Below are 19,655 nucleotides of genomic sequence, written 5' to 3'. Positions count from 1 at the left end.
TCAGGATATGATCGACGCTGGAGAAATTGAATTTGATCCTCCGGCGACCCCCAATGTCATCACAGCACCTATGCCTAATCATGACCAGAATGTTAATGTTGTGGACGACAATTCTCACGTTACTGACGTTGCTGATTTAGCATCTCCTCTCCTGATCGTTAAGAAGAATTTATTGCAAGCTGGTTTATTTCCAGGTTGTGCTGAAGATTGCGATCTCTGTGTACTCCGACCCAATGATTGTTTGAAGTTGAAGAACGGCATTCAACGGCTGATGGATGATCGTACAATTCTATTTGAAAGGGTTCTTAAGGTGGACAACTCTATTGAAGAGGTATCTGTGATTGCTAGGTCCAAAGCTCCAGTGAAGATTACCGCTACTAGAGTGCCTGTGAAGATTACCGCTGAGCCCAAAGGGGCTCCCCTGATTATTACCGCACCTGGCCCCGTGCCATATTCCTCCAGCAAAGCTATTCCGTGGAACTATGGAGGCGACGTTTACATCCATGGCATAAAGCAAGTTGGTAGTTCTGCTAATCCTAATGATATTGTGGGGACTAGTAAAGTTACTCGAAGTGGAAGGATCTACTCCCCAGAAATCTCACCTCCCGCTCCCGAAATTCGAGGAAAAAGACCAGTCAATCCTCCTCAGTCAGAGACATCGGTCGAAGTTACTTCTGAAGATGTTGCCAAACAGGAAATGGAAGAGATGCTGAAAATCATCCGTAAGAGCGATTTTGATGTAGTGGAACAATTGGGGCATACTCCGTCTAAAATCTCAATGTTGTCCTTGTTATTATCCTCTGAATCCCATGCCAATGCATTGATGAAATTCTTGAAGACCGCTCATGTGCCTCAAGAAACATCCGTCGATCAATTCGAACATTATGTTGCTAATTTGACTGTTGACAATGGCCTAGGCTTTTCCGATGCTGACCTGACGCCAGCAGGAAAGAATCACAATAAAGCTCTGCATATCTCCATCGAGTGTGAGGGGATCACCCTGGCTCACGTGTTGATCGACAACGGCTCGTCCTTGAATGTGCTCCCGAAAGCTGTACTCGATAAATTTGACTACAAAGGCATTGAACTGAAACCTAGTGATGTTGTGGTGCGTGCTTACGATGGTGCGAAGAGTGTTGTCTATGGTGAAGTGGTTCTCCCTATCAAGATAGGACCTCAAGTCTTCAACACTACCTTTCACGTGATGGACATTCGTCCCGCCTACTCCTGCTTGTTGGGGCGCCCTTGGATCCATGGGGCAGGTGCGGTAGCTTCGTCGCTTCATCAAAAGCTGAAGTATCCAATAGCAGGCATGGTTGTCACTGTATGTGGAGAAGAAGAGTATATTGTCAGTAGTGTGCAAGCCTTCAAATACGTCGAGATGGATGGTGAATTCTTTGAGACTCCTTCTCAGTCATTTGAAGTGGTTCCTCCACCCAGTCCTGTCCTTAAGCCAACTCCCCTTGTGCCCAAGGTTGTTCGTGCTCCCCCTGTCATGATCTCTCTGAAAGATGCTCAAGCCGCGGTTGAAAATGGTGATCGTGCTGGTTGGGGTCAACTGATCAATGTACCGTACAAGTCTGATAAAGCTGGCCTGGGGTTTAACTCTGGAAAGATAGTCAAAAATCAGATTAATGCTATGGAAGATGCTGATAGTGATTGCGACTTGGATAGCTGGATTTTCCCAACAATTGGTGACGGACTCAACAATTGGAAGACTGAAGACATTATCCCGATTTCCTTTAGTCAGGAGTAATTGTTATTGTTTATTCTAGAATTGCAAATTTTAATTTTCTTTTACAATCAAACTTCTTAAAGCATCGTGTCTATGCCCGAGGCACAATGGCTAATTTGTTAGGGGTTTGTCATTTTCATAAGCATATTCATATTCAATAGATCAATGGACTTTTTGCATTCAAATATTGCGCTCTTTATCTTTCCTGTCATTTTTCAAACAAGCTATGTTTTCTTACACACACGCACGTAACGAATTGCAGATCCCTATCCACTCTGGATCCTGTTGATAATAGTTCTACTACTGTTCATTATGACTTTGAAAATCCGATCTACCGAGCCGAAGATGGAAGTGAGGAAGATTGTGAAGTACCTGAAGAACTTACCAGAATGTTACTACAAGAAGAAAGGACTATACAGCCGCATGAGGAGTCAGTTGAGACTGTAAATCTGGGTACCGAGGTGGATAAGAGAGAAGTCAAAATAGGAGCAGGCTTGGAAATCAGTGTCAAAAGAAGATTGATTCAAATGCTACATGACTATGTGGAGATTTTTGCTTGGTCTTACGAAGACATGCCAGGGCTGGATACCGATATAGTAGTGCATCCTTTACCGACGAAGGAAGATTGTCGTCCTGTTAAGCAAAAGGTTCGTCGCATGCGTCCTGAAATGTCCGAGAAAATCAAGGCCGAAGTCATGAAACAATTCGATGCTGGTTTTCTGGCGGTTACTTCTTATCCTCAATGGGTTGCTAATGTGGTACCAGTGCCAAAGAAGGATGGTAAGGTGCGAATGTGTGTGGATTACAGAGATTTGAATAGAGCGAGTCCCAAGGATGATTTCCCACTGCCACACATTGATGTTCTGGTAGACAACACCGCTCAACACAAGGTATTCTCCTTCATGGATGGATTCTCGGGTTATAACCAGATCAAAATGGCACCTGAGGACATGGAGAAGACTACGTTTGTGACGCAATGGGGCACCTTCTGTTATAAAGTAATGCCGTTTGGTTTAAAGAACGCAGGAGCAACGTACCAGCGTGCTATGGTGGTTTTGTTCCATGACATGATCCATCATGAAATAGAAGTATATGTGGACGATATGATAGCCAGGTCTCATACTGAAGAAGAACATCTCGATCATTTATACAAACTGTTTGAGAGGCTGAAGAAATACAAGTTGAGATTGAACCCGAACAAATGCACCTTTGGAGTAAGATCTGGTAAACTCTTGGGCTTTATTGTCAGTGGTAAAGGTATTGAGGTCGACCCAGCCAAGGTGAGAGCTATTCAAGAGATGCCAGTTCCCCGTACGGATAAAGAAGTCAGAGGTTTCTTGGGACGTTTGAATTACATTGCCCGATTTATTTCCCATTTGACCGCTACTTGCAAACCCATCTTCAAGTTACTGAGAAAAAATCAAGAGATGATATGGAATGATGAATGTCAAGAAGCTTTCGACAAAATCAAGAAGTACCTCCAAGAACCTCCAATTCTGGTGCCACCAGTTGAGGGAAGACCTCTAATCATGTATTTAACCGTTTTAGAAAACTCAATGGGGTGCGTGTTGGGACAACATGACGAGTCCGGTCGAAAAGAGTATGCCATATACTACCTTAGCAAAAAGTTTACCGACTGTGAAACAAGATACTCACTGCTCGAGAAAACTTGCTGTGCTTTGGCCTGGGCTGCTCGCCGACTAAGACAGTATATGTTGAATCACACCACTTTGTTGATTTCTAAGATGGATCCTATCAAATACATATTTGAGAAACCCGCCCTCTCCGGAAGAATAGCAAGATGGCAGATGATTTTAACAGAGTATGATATCCAGTATACCACCCAAAAAGCAATCAAAGGAAGCGTGCTAGCTGATCATTTGGCTCATCAGGCCGTGAATGATTATCAGTCTATGAATTTTGAGTTCCCAGATGAGGATGTCATGCTTGTTACTGATTATGAAGAACCTGGACCGAATGAAGGACCCGAAGTGGGATCCCGATGGACTATGGTTTTTGATGGATCGTCTAACGCATTGGGCAACGGTATTGGCGTCGTGATCATTTCCCCCAAGGGTGGCCATACGCCTTTCACCGTTAGACTATGTTTTGAGTGTACCAACAATATGGCTGAGTATGAAGCATGTATTTTGGGACTCAGAGCTGCTATAGACCTGAGAATCAAGTTCTTGAAGGTGTACGGAGACTCAGCCTTGGTAATCAGTCAGGTCAAAGGAGAATGGGACACTAAACATCCGAACCTCATCCCCTATCGAGAGCAGGTGTTGACATTAATCCCATACTTTGAAGAGATCACATTCGAACATATTCCCCGAGAGGAGAACCAGTTGGCAGACGCATTGGCTACCATGTCATCTATGTTCAGAGTCAGATGGGACAATGAAGCTCCCCGGATTACCATTGAACGACTAGACGAACCAGCATATTGTTATGAACTTAACGCTGATGAAGTAGAAGAGAAGCCTTGGTTCCACGAGATAAAAAGATATTTAGAAGCTCAGGAATACCCTGAAGGGACATCCATCAATGACAGGAAATTTCTGAGGAAGTTCTCCGCTAAATTCTTTTTGAGTAATGGAATATTGTACAAACGTAACCATGATTCGACTTTGCTTCGCTGTGTGGATAGAAAGGAATCAGAGAAGATTATGGAAGACATGCACGACGGTATCTTTGGGACTCATTCTAGTGGACATACAATGGCCAAGAAGATTCTGAGGTCAGGGTATTATTGGTCTACCATGGAAACTGATTGCCACCATCACTCCAGAACTTGTCATAAGTGCCAGATCTATGCGGATAAAGTACATGTGCCTCCTGCTCCATTAAACGTGTTGACCGCGCCGTGGCCCTTTGCAATGTGGGGCATTGATGTGATTGGCGAAATTAAACCTACCGCCTCTAATGGACATCGTTTCATCCTTGTTGCTATTGATTACTTCACAAAGTGGGTGGAGGCAGCCTCATTTGCTTCTGTTACTAAGAATGTGGTGGCACGATTCATCAAGAACAGCCTCATCTGCCGATACGGCGTCCCTGAGAGGATTATCACTGACAATGGCACTAATTTGAACAACAAGATGATTACTGAACTCTGCACGCAGTTCAAAATAAAACACCATAACTCTTCTCCGTACCGGCCAAAGATGAACGGCGCTGTAGAAGCGGCTAATAAGAATATTAAGAAGATTATACAAAAGATGAAGGTAACATACAAAGACTGGCATGAGATGTTACCATTTGCTCTTCATGGTTATCATACTTCGGTACGAACTTCGACAGGGGCAACTCCTTTCTCTTTAGTCTATGGAATGGAAGCCATCTTACTAGTGGAAGTTCAGATTCCCTCTCTAAGAATCATGAAAGAGGCGGGCTTAGATGAAGATGAATGGATTCAGACTCGACTCGATCAGATAAATTTGATGGATGAGAAGAGACTTGCGGCTGTATGTCACGGGCAGATATATCAGAAGCGCATGACCAGGGCATTCAACAAAAAGGTCAAGAGACAAGTGTATCAAATTGGCGACTTGGTAATCAAACGCATCATCCTACCACAAACTGACCCCAGAGGCAAATGGACTCCCACATACGAAGGGCCATTTGTAGTTAAGAAGGTATTCTCAGGTGGAGCCATGATACTCGCTACAATGGATGGTGAAGACTTCCCACATCCCGTGAACGCGGACATAGTTAAAAAATACTACGCATAAAAGAGACCCGCTAGATCGACGTATCTAGGCAAAAGTAAGGGCATCCCGGCGAACCAAAAGGGTTCGGGCAAAAATTAGGGATATATAAAAAAAATGTACACCCGGCAAGTCGAAAACCTGAAAAGGCGGCTTGGGCAAAAAAGGGTATCCTGGTGGACTGAAAACCTGAAAAGGCGGTCCAGGCAAAAATTAGGGATTAAAGCGTATGACTATGTCCCGTTCTCAGTCAACTTTCATCCAAGTTCGAGGGACTGACCAAGCCAATCACTTCTATCCGACAGCAAGGGATGAGATGCTCGAAGACATAATGACAGTAGTAGGCTTAAAATCAATAGGACTTCTTCCACATAGCTTTCTCTTTGTTTTCGACAATTTCCTCTTACTAGGATTTCTGTCTCCTTGTACACAAATTGTCTGTTTATAGGCCTTCTTTCAAAATCAATACAACCTTCTTTCAAAAGATGCTTTTGTTTTTTCTTTTTCTGTTTTGGTTGCGTAAATGTCCATTGATTTAATTTAAATTAATATGTGCATTTGAATATGACTGATGTTTACCAAAAATACATGCATAGAATAGCAATAGCAATTACTACCCGACTTCAGGATCAAGGAAAAGGTCTAATCATGCTTCCAATGAATCCGCTACCAATTCTCTTCCCCAGCAAGCCTATTTTTCCCAGAAGAAATTGGCAGTATTCCCCGGCACAGCCAGCTATTCCCCAACAGAGGTCGGCATCGCCAGACAGGCTGATCATCTCATCCATCTCCAGCCCGACTCTGCTGAATATTTCCACCATCAGACAGAAATCAAGCATCCCCAGCCGAGAAAGGGTCATCGACACAAATGTCTCAAATCAGTAGATGGGGATTTATTTTCCCCAGTAGAGTCCCCAAGCAGAACTTCTCATACGCATAGCTCATTCATTACATCCTTTCACAGCATACGCATGCATACAACATTCACATTTATTTTAGCATAACACGAAACATCTCATGCATCATGACATAGCATGAAGCTAACTTTTCTTTGCAGGTTATTTATCCTCCTGATATAGTCAAAATAAAAGGTTCATTCAGACAGACACCTTTATCAATCACATTCGAGATTCAGATACATATTTCAAATACAGTTCATGGGAACATTCATTCTGACAACACTTCGATATCCTCCTAATGATGGCATCTTTAAGCCCATCCCAGACATTTATTACAAGTACAACATATACAGGTTATCAGATACAGCCTAACGTACGGTTCATTATGATTCAGCCCAACATATGACTTCTTCAGCAACTCCAATGCGGTCTAACGTACGACCCATTTGGACCTTCAAATCCTCGGATACTGCCTAGCGTACGGTACGTTCAGGGGTGTAGTCTAGCGTACGACTACTTTCTTCTTCGGATACAGCCTAACGCACGGCTCATTCTGCAACTCAGATACGATCTAGCGTACGATCCATTCTGAACTCCAGCAACTCCAACGCGGTCTAACGTACGACCCGTTTGGATCTTACAACCCTCAGATGCTACCTAACGTACGGTACATTTCTGAAGTGTAGTCTGGCGTACGACTACCGCTTTCATCATCAGATGCGGCCTAACAGACGACTCATTCTGCGACGGTCTAACGTACGACCCGTTCGGATGTCCATCCCCTCAGATGCTACCTAACATACGGTACATTTCTGAAGTGTAGTCTAACGTACGACTACCCCTTTCGTCATCAGATTCAGCCTAACGTACGGCTCATTCTGCAACTCAGATACGATCTAGCGTATGGTCCATTCTGACCCTTTATCCCCAACAGCATATGACACACTCCGACTCCCCAGCGAAGTCGGCAGCCTAATGGATGACTCATTATACGGTCTAACGTACGACCCAGTGTGGCACCCATGTCTTCAAATTGGCCTAATATACGGCGCGATCTGAAGCTTTCGTCATCAAACCTCCCGGATGGCATCTTTAAGCCCATCTCCATCAAGACCAACTGTCGATTCTCAAGTGCAAATTTTTGGGGCATTCTAGTGTTCAATAATCTTCCACCTCCAGACCACGAATGGCATACACGTCATCCTAACTCTCTCGGTTCAAGAATATTGAACAGGGGCAGCTGTCATACCCCAAAAATTACCCATCATTTTTCCTAAAAATAAAAAATAAAAAAAATAAAAAACGAAAAAAAAACGAAAAAAAAAAAAAAAAAAAAAAAAGAATTTTTTTTTAATTAATTAATTAATTAATTAATTAATTAATTAAATAATTAAAATAAATAAATAAATAAAATATAACAAATTATTTTGGACTTGGGTCTCCCTCATTCCAAGCCCATTACCCACGAAATTAGTCTATAAATACTGAAGTTTCAGTAGGGGGAGTGACACTTGGAGAGACTTGGAGTTTACACTGGGAGATTCACTGGAGAAAGAAGGAAGAGAAGCAAAACACTCTGAGGTTTCCTTGGAACAAAACCTTGAGGAAAAAGAAAGAAAGAGAACAGAGAAGGACGGATAGAAACTTTGGCATAGGAACCCTGCCTACCCGGAGAATTCAGAGTAAAGAAACCCTGAAGGCAGCCCATCTGCACCGAAGCCATCGCCGTCCAATTCCCGCTGCCTAACTTATTCCGATACTACAAGTGGTCAATCCCTTCAACCTTGAATTGGCAAACAGGTTTTGCGTATCTCTATTGTTTATACTTTCAATTGGCCATATCTACATATATAATCATGATTAAATGTTGATATATAATTTGCTTTCGTATGGGAATTTAAATATGCCTGAATATCCTGAATGTTTGACCATGTTATTCCTGTGATAAAATGCCATAAAATTCAAAGTTCCTAACATGGGGCTGTTTTCAAATTCAAAATCCGTGGCCTTCGCTAGGCAAGGCAGAGGCGAACGAGACAGTAGCTGACTTTTCTATTCTGTTTTTTTTTTATCATAGCCATGCATTATTCATCCTATCCTATTTATTGTTGTGATATTTCTCCGGTGTAATCTTCGATTGCACCCTGATTTGGTGTTCTGACATTTTTCTTTTTTTGAGTTTCGTAAAGGTTCACATATCCCAGGAAAAGGTTATTGGCTAGGTATTCCACTTTATTTGTGGGATACCCTTGTGGAGTTTCCCCTAAATTAATTTTTTTAATGTATTAATTTCTAATGTATTAATTTTTTAATATATTATTTTTAATAATTTTAATGTGGAGTTTCATCCTAATTATATAATTAATTGTAAAACTTTGCCTTTGAATAAGTGATCTTGGACCTCTCTTTGTTGCCTTACGATTACGATATTACGGTCATGTCCCGCGAACGTGGGGATACCCTTAGCAAAGACCCTTCGGTTAAATCATCATAAAATAAATTATAGTCCCGCGGATGTTGCCTTCGAATATACAACTTTGTCCCTCGATGACCCTCCGATGTTGCCTACGGTTAAATGATGATAGTCCCTTCGAATGCTAAGGTATCCTCATAACTGTTGCCTTCAATGACCAATCGATGACCCTACGATGACCCTTTTACATCCAAAGGATAAAACTACTTATTTCTCAATAATAAGGACAGTTTTACCCTCATAAGGATAGGAAATGCCCGTAAAGACCTTGGGTCGGTATAACTCTTAATTGCTGGCTCACAACTTAAAACATTTTTTTCGCACCTCACACCTTTCAAAATGCCTTTAGAAAATCACCACTTGGTATACATTCATACTAGAATCATTACCGAGTTATATTTTTCTAAACAATTTTCAAAACTAAAACGGGATAACCACTTTGTATACATTCATACAAGAATCATTACAAAGTTAAATTCTCTTTTCAAAACAATTTTTCTAAACAATTCACAAACACTTTTTTTTAGACAAAAATAATATAAGTGATCGAGCAATTAAGAGCCCATGGATAACCATGGATACAAAGGGTGCTAACACCTTCCCTTTGTATAATGTACCTCCCGAATCCAAAATCTAAATTAAGGTTTTTCCTGTTCTTTTCCACCTTTCCTTATTGGATAAAAGAAAAGTCGGTGGCGACTCTTGCTAACCGCGACATTGCGATTAAAACCACAAAAAAGTCCAGTTCACCGTATGACAAGTTGGTTGGATCTCTGAGATATATGTGTAACACCAGACTTGACATATGTTATGCAGTTGAAATGATAAGTAGATTTATGAGTAAGCCAATATGTTCACATTACCAAGTCGTATTCAAGATACAAGTATGAAAAGGGAACTCTGAGGCATGTAATTATGTTTTCATCTGGAGTGTTAGATGATGTTGAGATGATATGCTATTCAGACTTAGACTCGTGTAGTGACAAAGTGGACATAAGGAGTACTACAAGGTGTATATTCATGTGTATGGGAGTTCCCATTTTATGGTGCTCTAAGAAGCAACCAATGGTTGCACTGTCAACCTGTGAGACATAGTGCATAACTGATATTTTATCTGCTTGTCACGCTGTTTGGCTTATGAATTTGCTACAGAAACTGAAGTTTAAGGTGAGCAAACCCGTAAGATTGATGATTGACAACAAATCATCCATAAATCTTTCCAAGAATCCAATGTTCCATGGAAGAAGCAAGCACATTGACACAAAATTTCATTTTCTGCACAATCAAATTCACAATGGATGAGTGATTGACGTTGTTCACTGCAACACTCATAAGCAACTTGCAGATATGTTGATTAAGACAATCAAAACCGGACATTTCATCCATTTGAGGGATGCAATTAGTATTGTTGATTTTTAATCTTGAATATGAATTACATGATAATGTTAAATGTAATTCAAATTCAAACTTACTTCATTTAAATTTTATTTTAGTTTTTATTTAACTTGATTGAAATTATATATAAACTGAAGTTACAGAATTGAGATAATAGAATTTGTTGAAATTAAAAAAATTAGTTACGTTTTTCTCTCTCTGAATCTTTCCATCTTCATCTTCAATGTTGATCTTCTTCTTCTTGTTAATCAACAAGTTTCATTATGAATTCCAACATTACCATGTTTTATTATATTCTAACCCATCATAAGGTGTCATTTATTTTACTTTACATCGTTATGATTTATGAACATTATCTTGCATAATACCTCCATCCAAAGCAACCTTATATTATTAATAAATATTTGCTTGTAATTAACTAACTAATCTCACAAATGTCCATATTTTTTTAATCTTACACATTTCCACGTGTTTGACCTTCAACATCATATGGGCCCTGTAAAAACACAGCTGGCCAAGCGGTAACCTAGTGTTTGGTATATTCACTTGGCTGTGTTATTAAAATTATCCCAATAGATTATATCTACGTTATTAAAATGTTGATTGTGTTTGAATAGTACACTCTTAATCATTAATCAAATACTAGAGATATTTACCGGAACAAAGAGAAATTAAAAAAAGAAATTGACGATCACTTTATTTAAAGACAACCACAAACTACAATCAAATTCCATCCACAAAATCGTTATTAATTAATTATGTCCTTGTCAATTTGCTATCGTAGTAGTTGTTTATCACCGACCTCCTCGTACACAATTGTAATTGTCATATTTTATCATTAATTTTTAAATTCATTGACTTTATTGTTTGCATTTCTGTATAATAACCCCCAGAAATTCACACACATAAAATTATTTATTTATGTTAATTGAGTTAAAATTTACAGATTCATTTTATTACTAGCAAAATAATATTTTATAATTAATTTATTTAATTACTTCATCCGTTTTAAAATATTTATTATTTTAACAAATAAAGTTTGTTTCATTTCTAATGTAATAATTATGAGTATATTTGTAATTATATTCTATAATTATTACTGTATATACTACTTCTAATATATTAATAAAATTAACTTAATAAATATGTAATGTCATATAATAATATTATTATATTTTTTAATTTATATACAAAAATCTTAAAAACAGTCCTTTTGAAACAGAAAGTGCTATCTAGAACCCATAATTGAGAAGTCAAAATAGTCATTATGAAGTTTGATCACCTTTCATTGTCTAACTAACATGCCCACTTCTTTATCTTATATTCATTGGTGGCCAAAGAAAAGATGAGAATGACACCACTACATTACAAACATACATTTACAATAAACAAATGTTTTCAAACTTTTTATCAAGAGTATTTAGTACCATATTACTACTTAGCATTCGTTTCTTAAATCCTCAAGCCATAGGATTTCCGTGGTGACTCCAAAGCTCAAAGCACATCAAAAGAATCTGTTATCATGGTTAATTTCCCATCTTTTGTAAACGGATTGGCAAGAACTATGTCAATCAAGAAAGACAAGAATCTTCAAAAGGACGATGCAAGAAAAGAAGTGGAAGAATTGGCAAAAGAAGCAAGGAAGAATGAGTTGTTGTTGAGTTCTTCTGGAGTTGTTAAGTCCAACAAAGACAATAGTTTTGTTTCTGTTTTTACACATAGAGGCCAAAAAGGAGTCAACCAAGATCGTCTTATTGTTTGGGAGGTATGTAATTAAGATTAAACCATAGTTCGATTCATTAGGAAATTAATTATTATTATTATTATTGTAATGCTGTGATTAATTTGTTGTTGATTATAGGAATTTGGTTGCCAACAAGATATGATGTTTTGTGGAGTTTTTGATGGACATGGTCCTTGGGGACACTTTGTAGCTAAAAGGGTGAGGAAATTAGTTCCATCTCTTTTGCTATGTAATTGGCAACAAAGTCTTGCTGCAACATCTATTGACCTAGATTTTAAGGTTGAAGAAAACAAAAACATTCATGGATTGAACTTATGGGAACAATCGTATTTAAAGACTTTTGCTGCGGTTGACCAAGATCTAAAGCAGCATACTGGAATTGATTCGTTTCGAAGTGGCACCACAGCTTTGACAATGATCAAACAGGTTATTATATATTTAGTGTTATTTTCTCTGTAGCACTGACACTTCTGAACAAACTCGTGTCTGGTGTCTGTTACTGAGACTACTGATACTTCTGAACAAACTCGTATCTAGTGTCTGTGTTTGAGACTGAGTCAGTTATAAGTATTTGTCATTATAATTTCAGGGCGAAAACCTTATTATAGCAAATGTGGGAGATTCAAGACTTGTATTAGCAACCACTTCAGAAGATGGCACATTACTTGCACTTCAGCTTACCACTGACTTCAAACCAAATTTACCAAGTGAGAAATTTTTTCAATTTATACACACTCATACATGAATTTGTAACAGTAATATGTTCGAGAAAATTAAGTTTTACCAATATTACTTTTTTCTTGATTTCAGAGGAGGCAGAGAGGATAGAAGAATCAAAAGGGGTTGTGTTTTGCATGAAAGATGAACCAGGAGTGTACAGAGTTTGGATGCCAAATGGTAAAACACCAGGATTAGCAATATCAAGAGCATTTGGTGACTATTGTATGAAAGAGTATGGTTTAATCTCTGTGCCAGAAGTGACACATAGAAAAGTTACCACTAGGGATCAATTTATCATCTTAGCAACAGATGGGGTATGTATGTGTATAATCTTTGTGTATGTATATGATTTTAAGAAATTAATTAGTAATTTTGTTACTATCTGTTTAGGTTTGGGATGTTGTATCGAACGAAGAGGCAGTGAAGATTGTTTGTGCATCGGCAGATAAAGAAAAAGCAGGTGAAAGGGTTGTGAAATATGCAATACGTGAATGGAAAAGAAAGAGAAGTGGTATTGCCATGGATGATATGTCTGTAATTTGTCTCTTTTTTAATCACTCTTACACCTCTCAGCAAATTCCAGCCACTAAATTTGTAGATTGAGAAACAATGTTGGGTGATTGAAGAACCCTTTTATATATAAACTTATATAAACTAAAATGATATGTACAATTTTGAGACTAGTATTTAAATTGTAAATGAGACTCCTAAGCATGCACTCACCTAAATTATGAGCATTACACAGAACATCAATGGCTTGAGATTTTCCACACACTCATATCTGACACTTCCAGGAATTATATTTTTATCCTTACGCTCGTCTTTAATTTTTTTCAATTTTTAAAAAAATACTGTGTATTATCGGACTTTTTTATATAATATCTGTTTTTTAATTTTGTGGGATTTTACATGACCTTATTCTTGGACTTTTGCAATTTTTGCTAGAAATATTGGAGTTTACGAGTTTCTATGAAGAGGTAATATGATATTTTAAAAAAATGCATTGTACGAAGAAATACTAGATTTCAAATTGTACGAAGAAATACTAGATTTTTCAAATATCCGGTGCATTTATATCAGAATCATCAACAAACAAAAGATGAGATATGATTGGAACCATTTTTACATATTTTGATGCCATGAATATCCCCTCCAGCTTCAACTTACTTAATGAGAGCCGAGAGTCCTTTAGAACAAAGAATAAAGAGATACGGAGATAAAGGGTCACCTTATCTTAAGCCATGATCCGGAACAATGGATCCTACCATAATACCATTCACAATCGCGGAGTAGTCGACATTTTTCACGAAAAGCATAATCCATCTGTTAGCTCCCAATTTCGGCGCCCATATAAATTAAGAGAATAAAGTTTCCTGTGAAGATGTTTCGACAAAACTGTGTGTTTGAAGTTCCAGTCTAAGATGCCTTGCTACAAGGGTAAAGATGTTGCATGGACTTAGAAATATTTTTAAGTAGTTTAAGGTATTTTTTCGGCAGAGGCGTCACCAGTTGTGGTTCAACGAGAGATTCAAATTCAAATAAAGGAGAGAGTTTTTATTCTTATCCAAACTGTTGAAAATACACGTGGACCATAGTGGGTAGTTACATGCATGCAAAGCGCCACTTGTCTCGATTTGGTGGAAAGGCCGTTAGAAGCGGTTACTTCTATTAGTATAAATAAGAGGTCTTAGTGTTAGGATCGTGTATGTGTTCAAGTGTGTACAAAAACTGTCAATTTTACCAAAGTATCCGTGTGCAGAGAAAGAGTAAATTGAGAAACGTACGTTTGATGTTAGACCATTGTTTTTTACTTGAAGTAATTTAATCAGTTCTTTATTTCCAAAATTGCACTTTTACCCAGAAGTTTATCTTTACTGCCATTTATTTTCGATTTACAGCATTCCTTTTGCCCTCTTTCACTGTATATTTTCATTAAATCTTTTAACAAACCATTGCTGGTATGAACACTGTCGAAGTGTTTATGTTCATTAGAATTCACCTTTAAAAACAGTTAGCACATGTCCTAGGATCAATCTGATTGATCCTGTAAGTAACCAAATCTAGTAATTTGGAAGATTAGCGGTTGTTTATCAATTTTCACGGTAAACAAATTGGCACGCCCAGTGGGACAGTGCTAATACTTGAAAATTTGATTTTTTTTCATTTATTCTAATTCTAGTCTTTTAATCATTTTTCCCTTTTGAAAAATTCGTTGTATGTTATTAAGAAGTGGTAAAGTAGCCACAACCAACGAAGATAGACCAATGAGAATGACGAATTCAAATGCGCCAAGTAACCAAAATTCTCAAAATCCAAACAGTAGTGTACCACCCCCTTCTGCTTCGACAGGGGCAAACACGACCATAGTGCCCGTGTCTGAACCGGTACCATCCATGGCAGGTTCGATGCCTACATATTCGCTTGCCCACACTAAACCCATTTTGACTTACGTTGGGCCAAGGGGACCTCCTAACACCCTCCCCCCCCCCCCCACTAATTGGGAATGTCCCAAACAGGCCTTTGGTACCCCCTGGTTTCTCTATGCCTTTTGGTGGTCGAGAACAGGCTTATGGAATGCCAACTTCAGTAATGGTAAGTTTGCATGACACTGCTTCGACATTCTCAGAACCAGTGGTTAACATAACCTTCTCATTACAAGGGTTAGGATCTGGGGTTAACGTGGGTCGAAATAACCAATCTTTAGGTTTATGATACCAAACACAAATGCCTAACCTTACCAATAATTCCGCAGCAGTATGGAGGCAACAAATGGACGAAAGCAACCATGATATGGTCCAAATGCTTACCCAGACATTGACCACCGTATTGAATCCCTTGATTCAAAATACAACACAATTGAATTAGCGGATGACAACGCAAATGACGCGAATGGCTGACTTCTTGGGTGTGCCACAACCCCATTAACGCCCTCCAAGGGATGGGATAAGGGAAAACGAAAGGGTAACCTTCGAAGAAGATCCTACTATTAACCAAATTCCACAAAACCAACTGCCACCGGAGATGGTAAATCAGGGAGTAGGAGTCGAACCCCCTAGGGCTGAACCACAAATCCCTAGGAAGAGAGAGTCAAGGATAGTAATGGTAAATAGAAATCAAAAGGTTGATGATGATACAACAAAATGTTGTTGATGTTTATATATATATATATATATATATATATATATATATATATATATATATATATATATAAACTTTTATAAACTAAAATGGTATGTATGATTTTGAGACTAGTATTTAAAATGTAAATGAGACTTCTAAGCATACACTAATCTAAATTATTGGTATTTTAAAGAACATCAATGGCTTAAAGTGACTTAGAATAGATAACTGTTTGAGATTTTGTCATCCCGCCCTCACTCTTACATGACACTCCCTGGAATTTGTCATCCCGCCCTCACTCTTACATGACACTCCCTGGAATTGTACTCTTACCGTTACGGTCTTGTTTAAATTTTTTTCGATTTTTTAAAAAGTGTTGTGTATTATCATACTTTTCCATATAATACTGTTTTTTTTAGTTTAGTGGAATTTTACATGACTTTATTTTGGACTTTTGCTACAAATATCGGAGTTTACGAGTTTCTATGAAGAGATAATCAAATATTTCTAAAAAAACCTATAAAAATGCATTGTTTTCTGGAAATTGTAGGAAGAAATACTAGATTTTTCAAATATCCGGTGCATTTATATCAGAATCATCAACAAACAAAAGATGAGATATGATTGGAGCATTCTTACGTATTTTAATGCCATGAATATCCCCTCTAGCTTTAGCTTACTTAATGAGAGTCGGGAGTCCTTCAGAACAAAGAATAAAGAGATACGGAGACAAAGGGTCACCTTGTCTTAAGCCATGATCCGGAACAATTGATTCTACCATAGTAGCATTCACAATCACAGAGTAGTCGACATTTTTCATGAAAAGCATAATCCATCCCATCCATTTTTGATTAAACCTCATCTTCAATAGAACCTCCTTGAGATAGTCCCAGTTAATTTGGTCACAAGTTTTTCTAATATCAAGCTTAAGAACAACTTTAACAACTTTACCTCTCATTTTAGACTTCATATGATGAACTGCTTTAATAGCTGTCATTGCATTGTCAATAATAGATTTTCCTGGAATAAAATTTGATTGATTTTCATATATATATATATATATATATATATATATATATATATATATATATATATATATATATATATATATATATATATATATATATATATATATATATATATATTTATCCATAAATTTGTTAAGCCGGTTAGAAAGTCATACCCCAATTTTGTCCGGACATTTTAAACTTTCAAGCAACCAAATTTATTTTGTTTTGCTTAGATTAAATTTCGATTTTACAGGCTGATCAGTTGAATTGTTTTCTTAACCGCATGTAAAATCAATGAACAATTTTTCAGGTTTGGGTATGCAAGTGTCTATTTTATTGATCTACATTACGCGTAATTTAACCTGGTATGCTCATTTATCAGTCTGAGCCTTTTCATCAGACTATTTTTAACTACAAGATTTGATCTATGACTGACTATTTTTACTGAACTTTATTTCGCATAAATTATTTTAGTGTGTTCATTTCATTTTTTCACGCATTTTCACGCTCAATTTTTGTTCATTTTTTTTATCAAAGTATCAAGAAAAATAAATAAAAATAAATAATCAATCAATTTGATTTTATTTATTTTTATTAAAAAATATATTTGATTTTGTTTATTATCAATTAAACTCATTTTGATCACACATTTTGGATCCAATGACATTTTTGACATTGATCAAATTTTAAAACCCTAGTTATCTTATTATAAATAGTTAAGTGCATGCTTTGGTCAATAAAAAAAATCCAAGCTAGCAACCGTGCTCACATATCCCCACGTCTCTCTCTCTCTCTCTCTCTCTCTCTCTCTCTCTCTCTCTCTCTCTCTCTCTCTCTCTCTCTCTCTCTCTCTCTCTCTCTCTCTCTCTCTCTCTCTCTCTCTCTCTCTCTCTCTCTCTCTCTCTCTCTCTCTCTCTCTTAAATAAATAAAAGAGAGAAAAAATGGAAGTTATTTCTTCATGTTCATGAGCACTATCTCCTTCTTCCCCTAAAAGCTTCACATAAACTTCATGAAGGGATCACCACCTCATTTCCTTCCATCACCTTTGTCACATCCCTTCTCTCACTCCAAAAATAAAAATGCAGTTCACATATCTCCCTCACTCCTCTTCACTCTAACTTCATAACCATACAATAACTTCATAACTCCATTCATCCTTCAACCACTCATTGCACATCAAACACAACTCGCTGCACATCAAATGCAACCATTGAAACATGAAACGTTAACGACCAATCCACCCTCCATTTCTACCACACTACTGCATCCACAAACCTCCAAGCTCACTTCATCAACCGACGAAGCTCCTCCTTCAGTTTCCAGTTACACAACAACCAACACGAAACAGTTGCATCGATGATTTAAATCGATTTTTCCTTCATATTGTGTTGTTTGTTGTTTTGATTATGTATGTAAGATTTTGATTTGATTGTGTTTGTTGTCGCTGCACCTATACTGAATGTATTTGGTTCATGTAAATAAATTTGTAATATTGTAAATATTCTCGATTTGTATGAGTTGTTGTTTGTTATTCGCGTTACGTTTAAACCGGATCAAATCCATACACTTTCGATGTGATTTTTAATGTTGTAGCATGTTGCTGGATTTTCATTCGATATAATGATGTAAATATTCAATATACATGTTGTTGTTTTTCGTTTATCAGCATTGCGTCAAGTGAATTTTATTTCGATTGCGATGAGCGTGTTTGCATTAGCAAGTTATTGACTGGTTTTCTTTTGTTTACGCGTGACATTTCAATTCTGTTATTGTCATGTTTAACTCATATTTGCACACTCTTTTGGTAATTCAGCATAGTGTCAATCCGCGTTTGCTTTTTCCCCTACTTTGTGTTTCATACGTTGCTTTCGTTATGATTCGATTTCTTAAGTTGAATTTATTTACGATGATCGCACTTCACATTAGCAACTTGTTCGATCCGTGGTAGCATGGAACGTTTCCATTTTATTGCATTTATATCAGATTTGAATTTTGCATTCACACTTTTGTATTGCACGCCCTTGCGTTACGTGAACTCAATTCGCATCCTCGCATTACATTTTATTTATACACGCACATTTACTTTTTGATTCTTTTGTGATTAACATGTATTGTTCATGATATGCACATTGATTCCCTATCATTTTGCTGTGTATGCGATATTTCATTTCGTATGATGTGTGGCGTAAAGTCATGCCTTGTGTTTCAACTCGGGCCTTTCATCATTTTTCAACCATCAATTCAAAACCACTTTTGCAAACCATTTCCAAACCGAATCAAAATCACTTTCACATTGAAACTCTTCTTTCGCAATAAACAACCGGTTGAAAAATGTTGGGTTGGAAGTACATGTCCTTCGTAACCTCGAATATTCGTGTCATGGTCGTAATTAACCTACCGTTCGAATAGTCGTCATCTACCTCAAAACACATTAAATAACCGAATCGAGTTTATTCTTTCGTGGATGAAAAAGGATAGGTTGGACGTACTTGTCCCTCGTAATTCCAAGTAATTGTGTGATGGTCGTAAATAGCTTCCCGCACGAATACTTGTCATCCGTTAAAGAGACATGACTTAATTCGCCACACAAGTTTCATAAATTACTCGGTGGAAAAAGGTTGGGTTGGACGTACATGTACCTCGTAACCTCGAATATTTGTGTGATGGATGTAATTAGCATACCACTCGAGTACTCGTCAACCATTCAAAAACAATCTCAATCAATCAAATTTATCTTTTCTCACCCTGCGCGATCAAAAACCTTTTCACAAAGGAACAATGTTTTATCCATTCTACCTTGATACAAACAAACGCGTAAACCTTCTATGCGCAAACACACAAGCAAAGT

General features: G+C 37.6%; 1 protein-coding gene across 1 annotated transcript; it reads left to right on the top strand.

Moving 5' to 3' along the window:
- Positions 1-11,543: 11,543 nt before the first annotated feature.
- Positions 11,544-13,375, top strand: LOC127073263 (probable protein phosphatase 2C 34). Its single transcript, XM_051014408.1, has 5 exons — positions 11,544-11,977; positions 12,074-12,382; positions 12,546-12,663; positions 12,767-12,990; positions 13,067-13,375. Exons 1-5 carry the CDS (start codon positions 11,735-11,737, stop codon positions 13,277-13,279), a joined length of 1,107 nt encoding a protein of 368 aa, XP_050870365.1. The 5' UTR covers positions 11,544-11,734; the 3' UTR covers positions 13,280-13,375.
- Positions 13,376-19,655: the final 6,280 nt, after the last annotated feature.

The sequence above is a fragment of the Lathyrus oleraceus genome, chromosome 4 (genome assembly GCF_024323335.1).
Source record: "Lathyrus oleraceus cultivar Zhongwan6 chromosome 4, CAAS_Psat_ZW6_1.0, whole genome shotgun sequence".
Taxonomy (NCBI): domain Eukaryota; kingdom Viridiplantae; phylum Streptophyta; class Magnoliopsida; order Fabales; family Fabaceae; genus Lathyrus; species Lathyrus oleraceus.
Note: the sequence above shows the minus strand (reverse complement) of the source record. Positions and strands in the feature narration are given on the sequence as shown.

Bases quoted from the DNA above. Each gene is read 5' to 3' on its own strand.
- LOC127073263 (XM_051014408.1), top strand. From the start codon at position 11,735: ATGGTTAATTTCCCATCTTTTGTAAACGGATTGGCAAGAACTATGTCA. The intron at 11,978-12,073 runs GTATGTAATTAA...TGTTGATTATAG, and splicing joins ATCGTCTTATTGTTTGGGAG to GAATTTGGTTGCCAACAAGA. The intron at 12,991-13,066 runs GTATGTATGTGT...CTATCTGTTTAG, and splicing joins TCATCTTAGCAACAGATGGG to GTTTGGGATGTTGTATCGAA.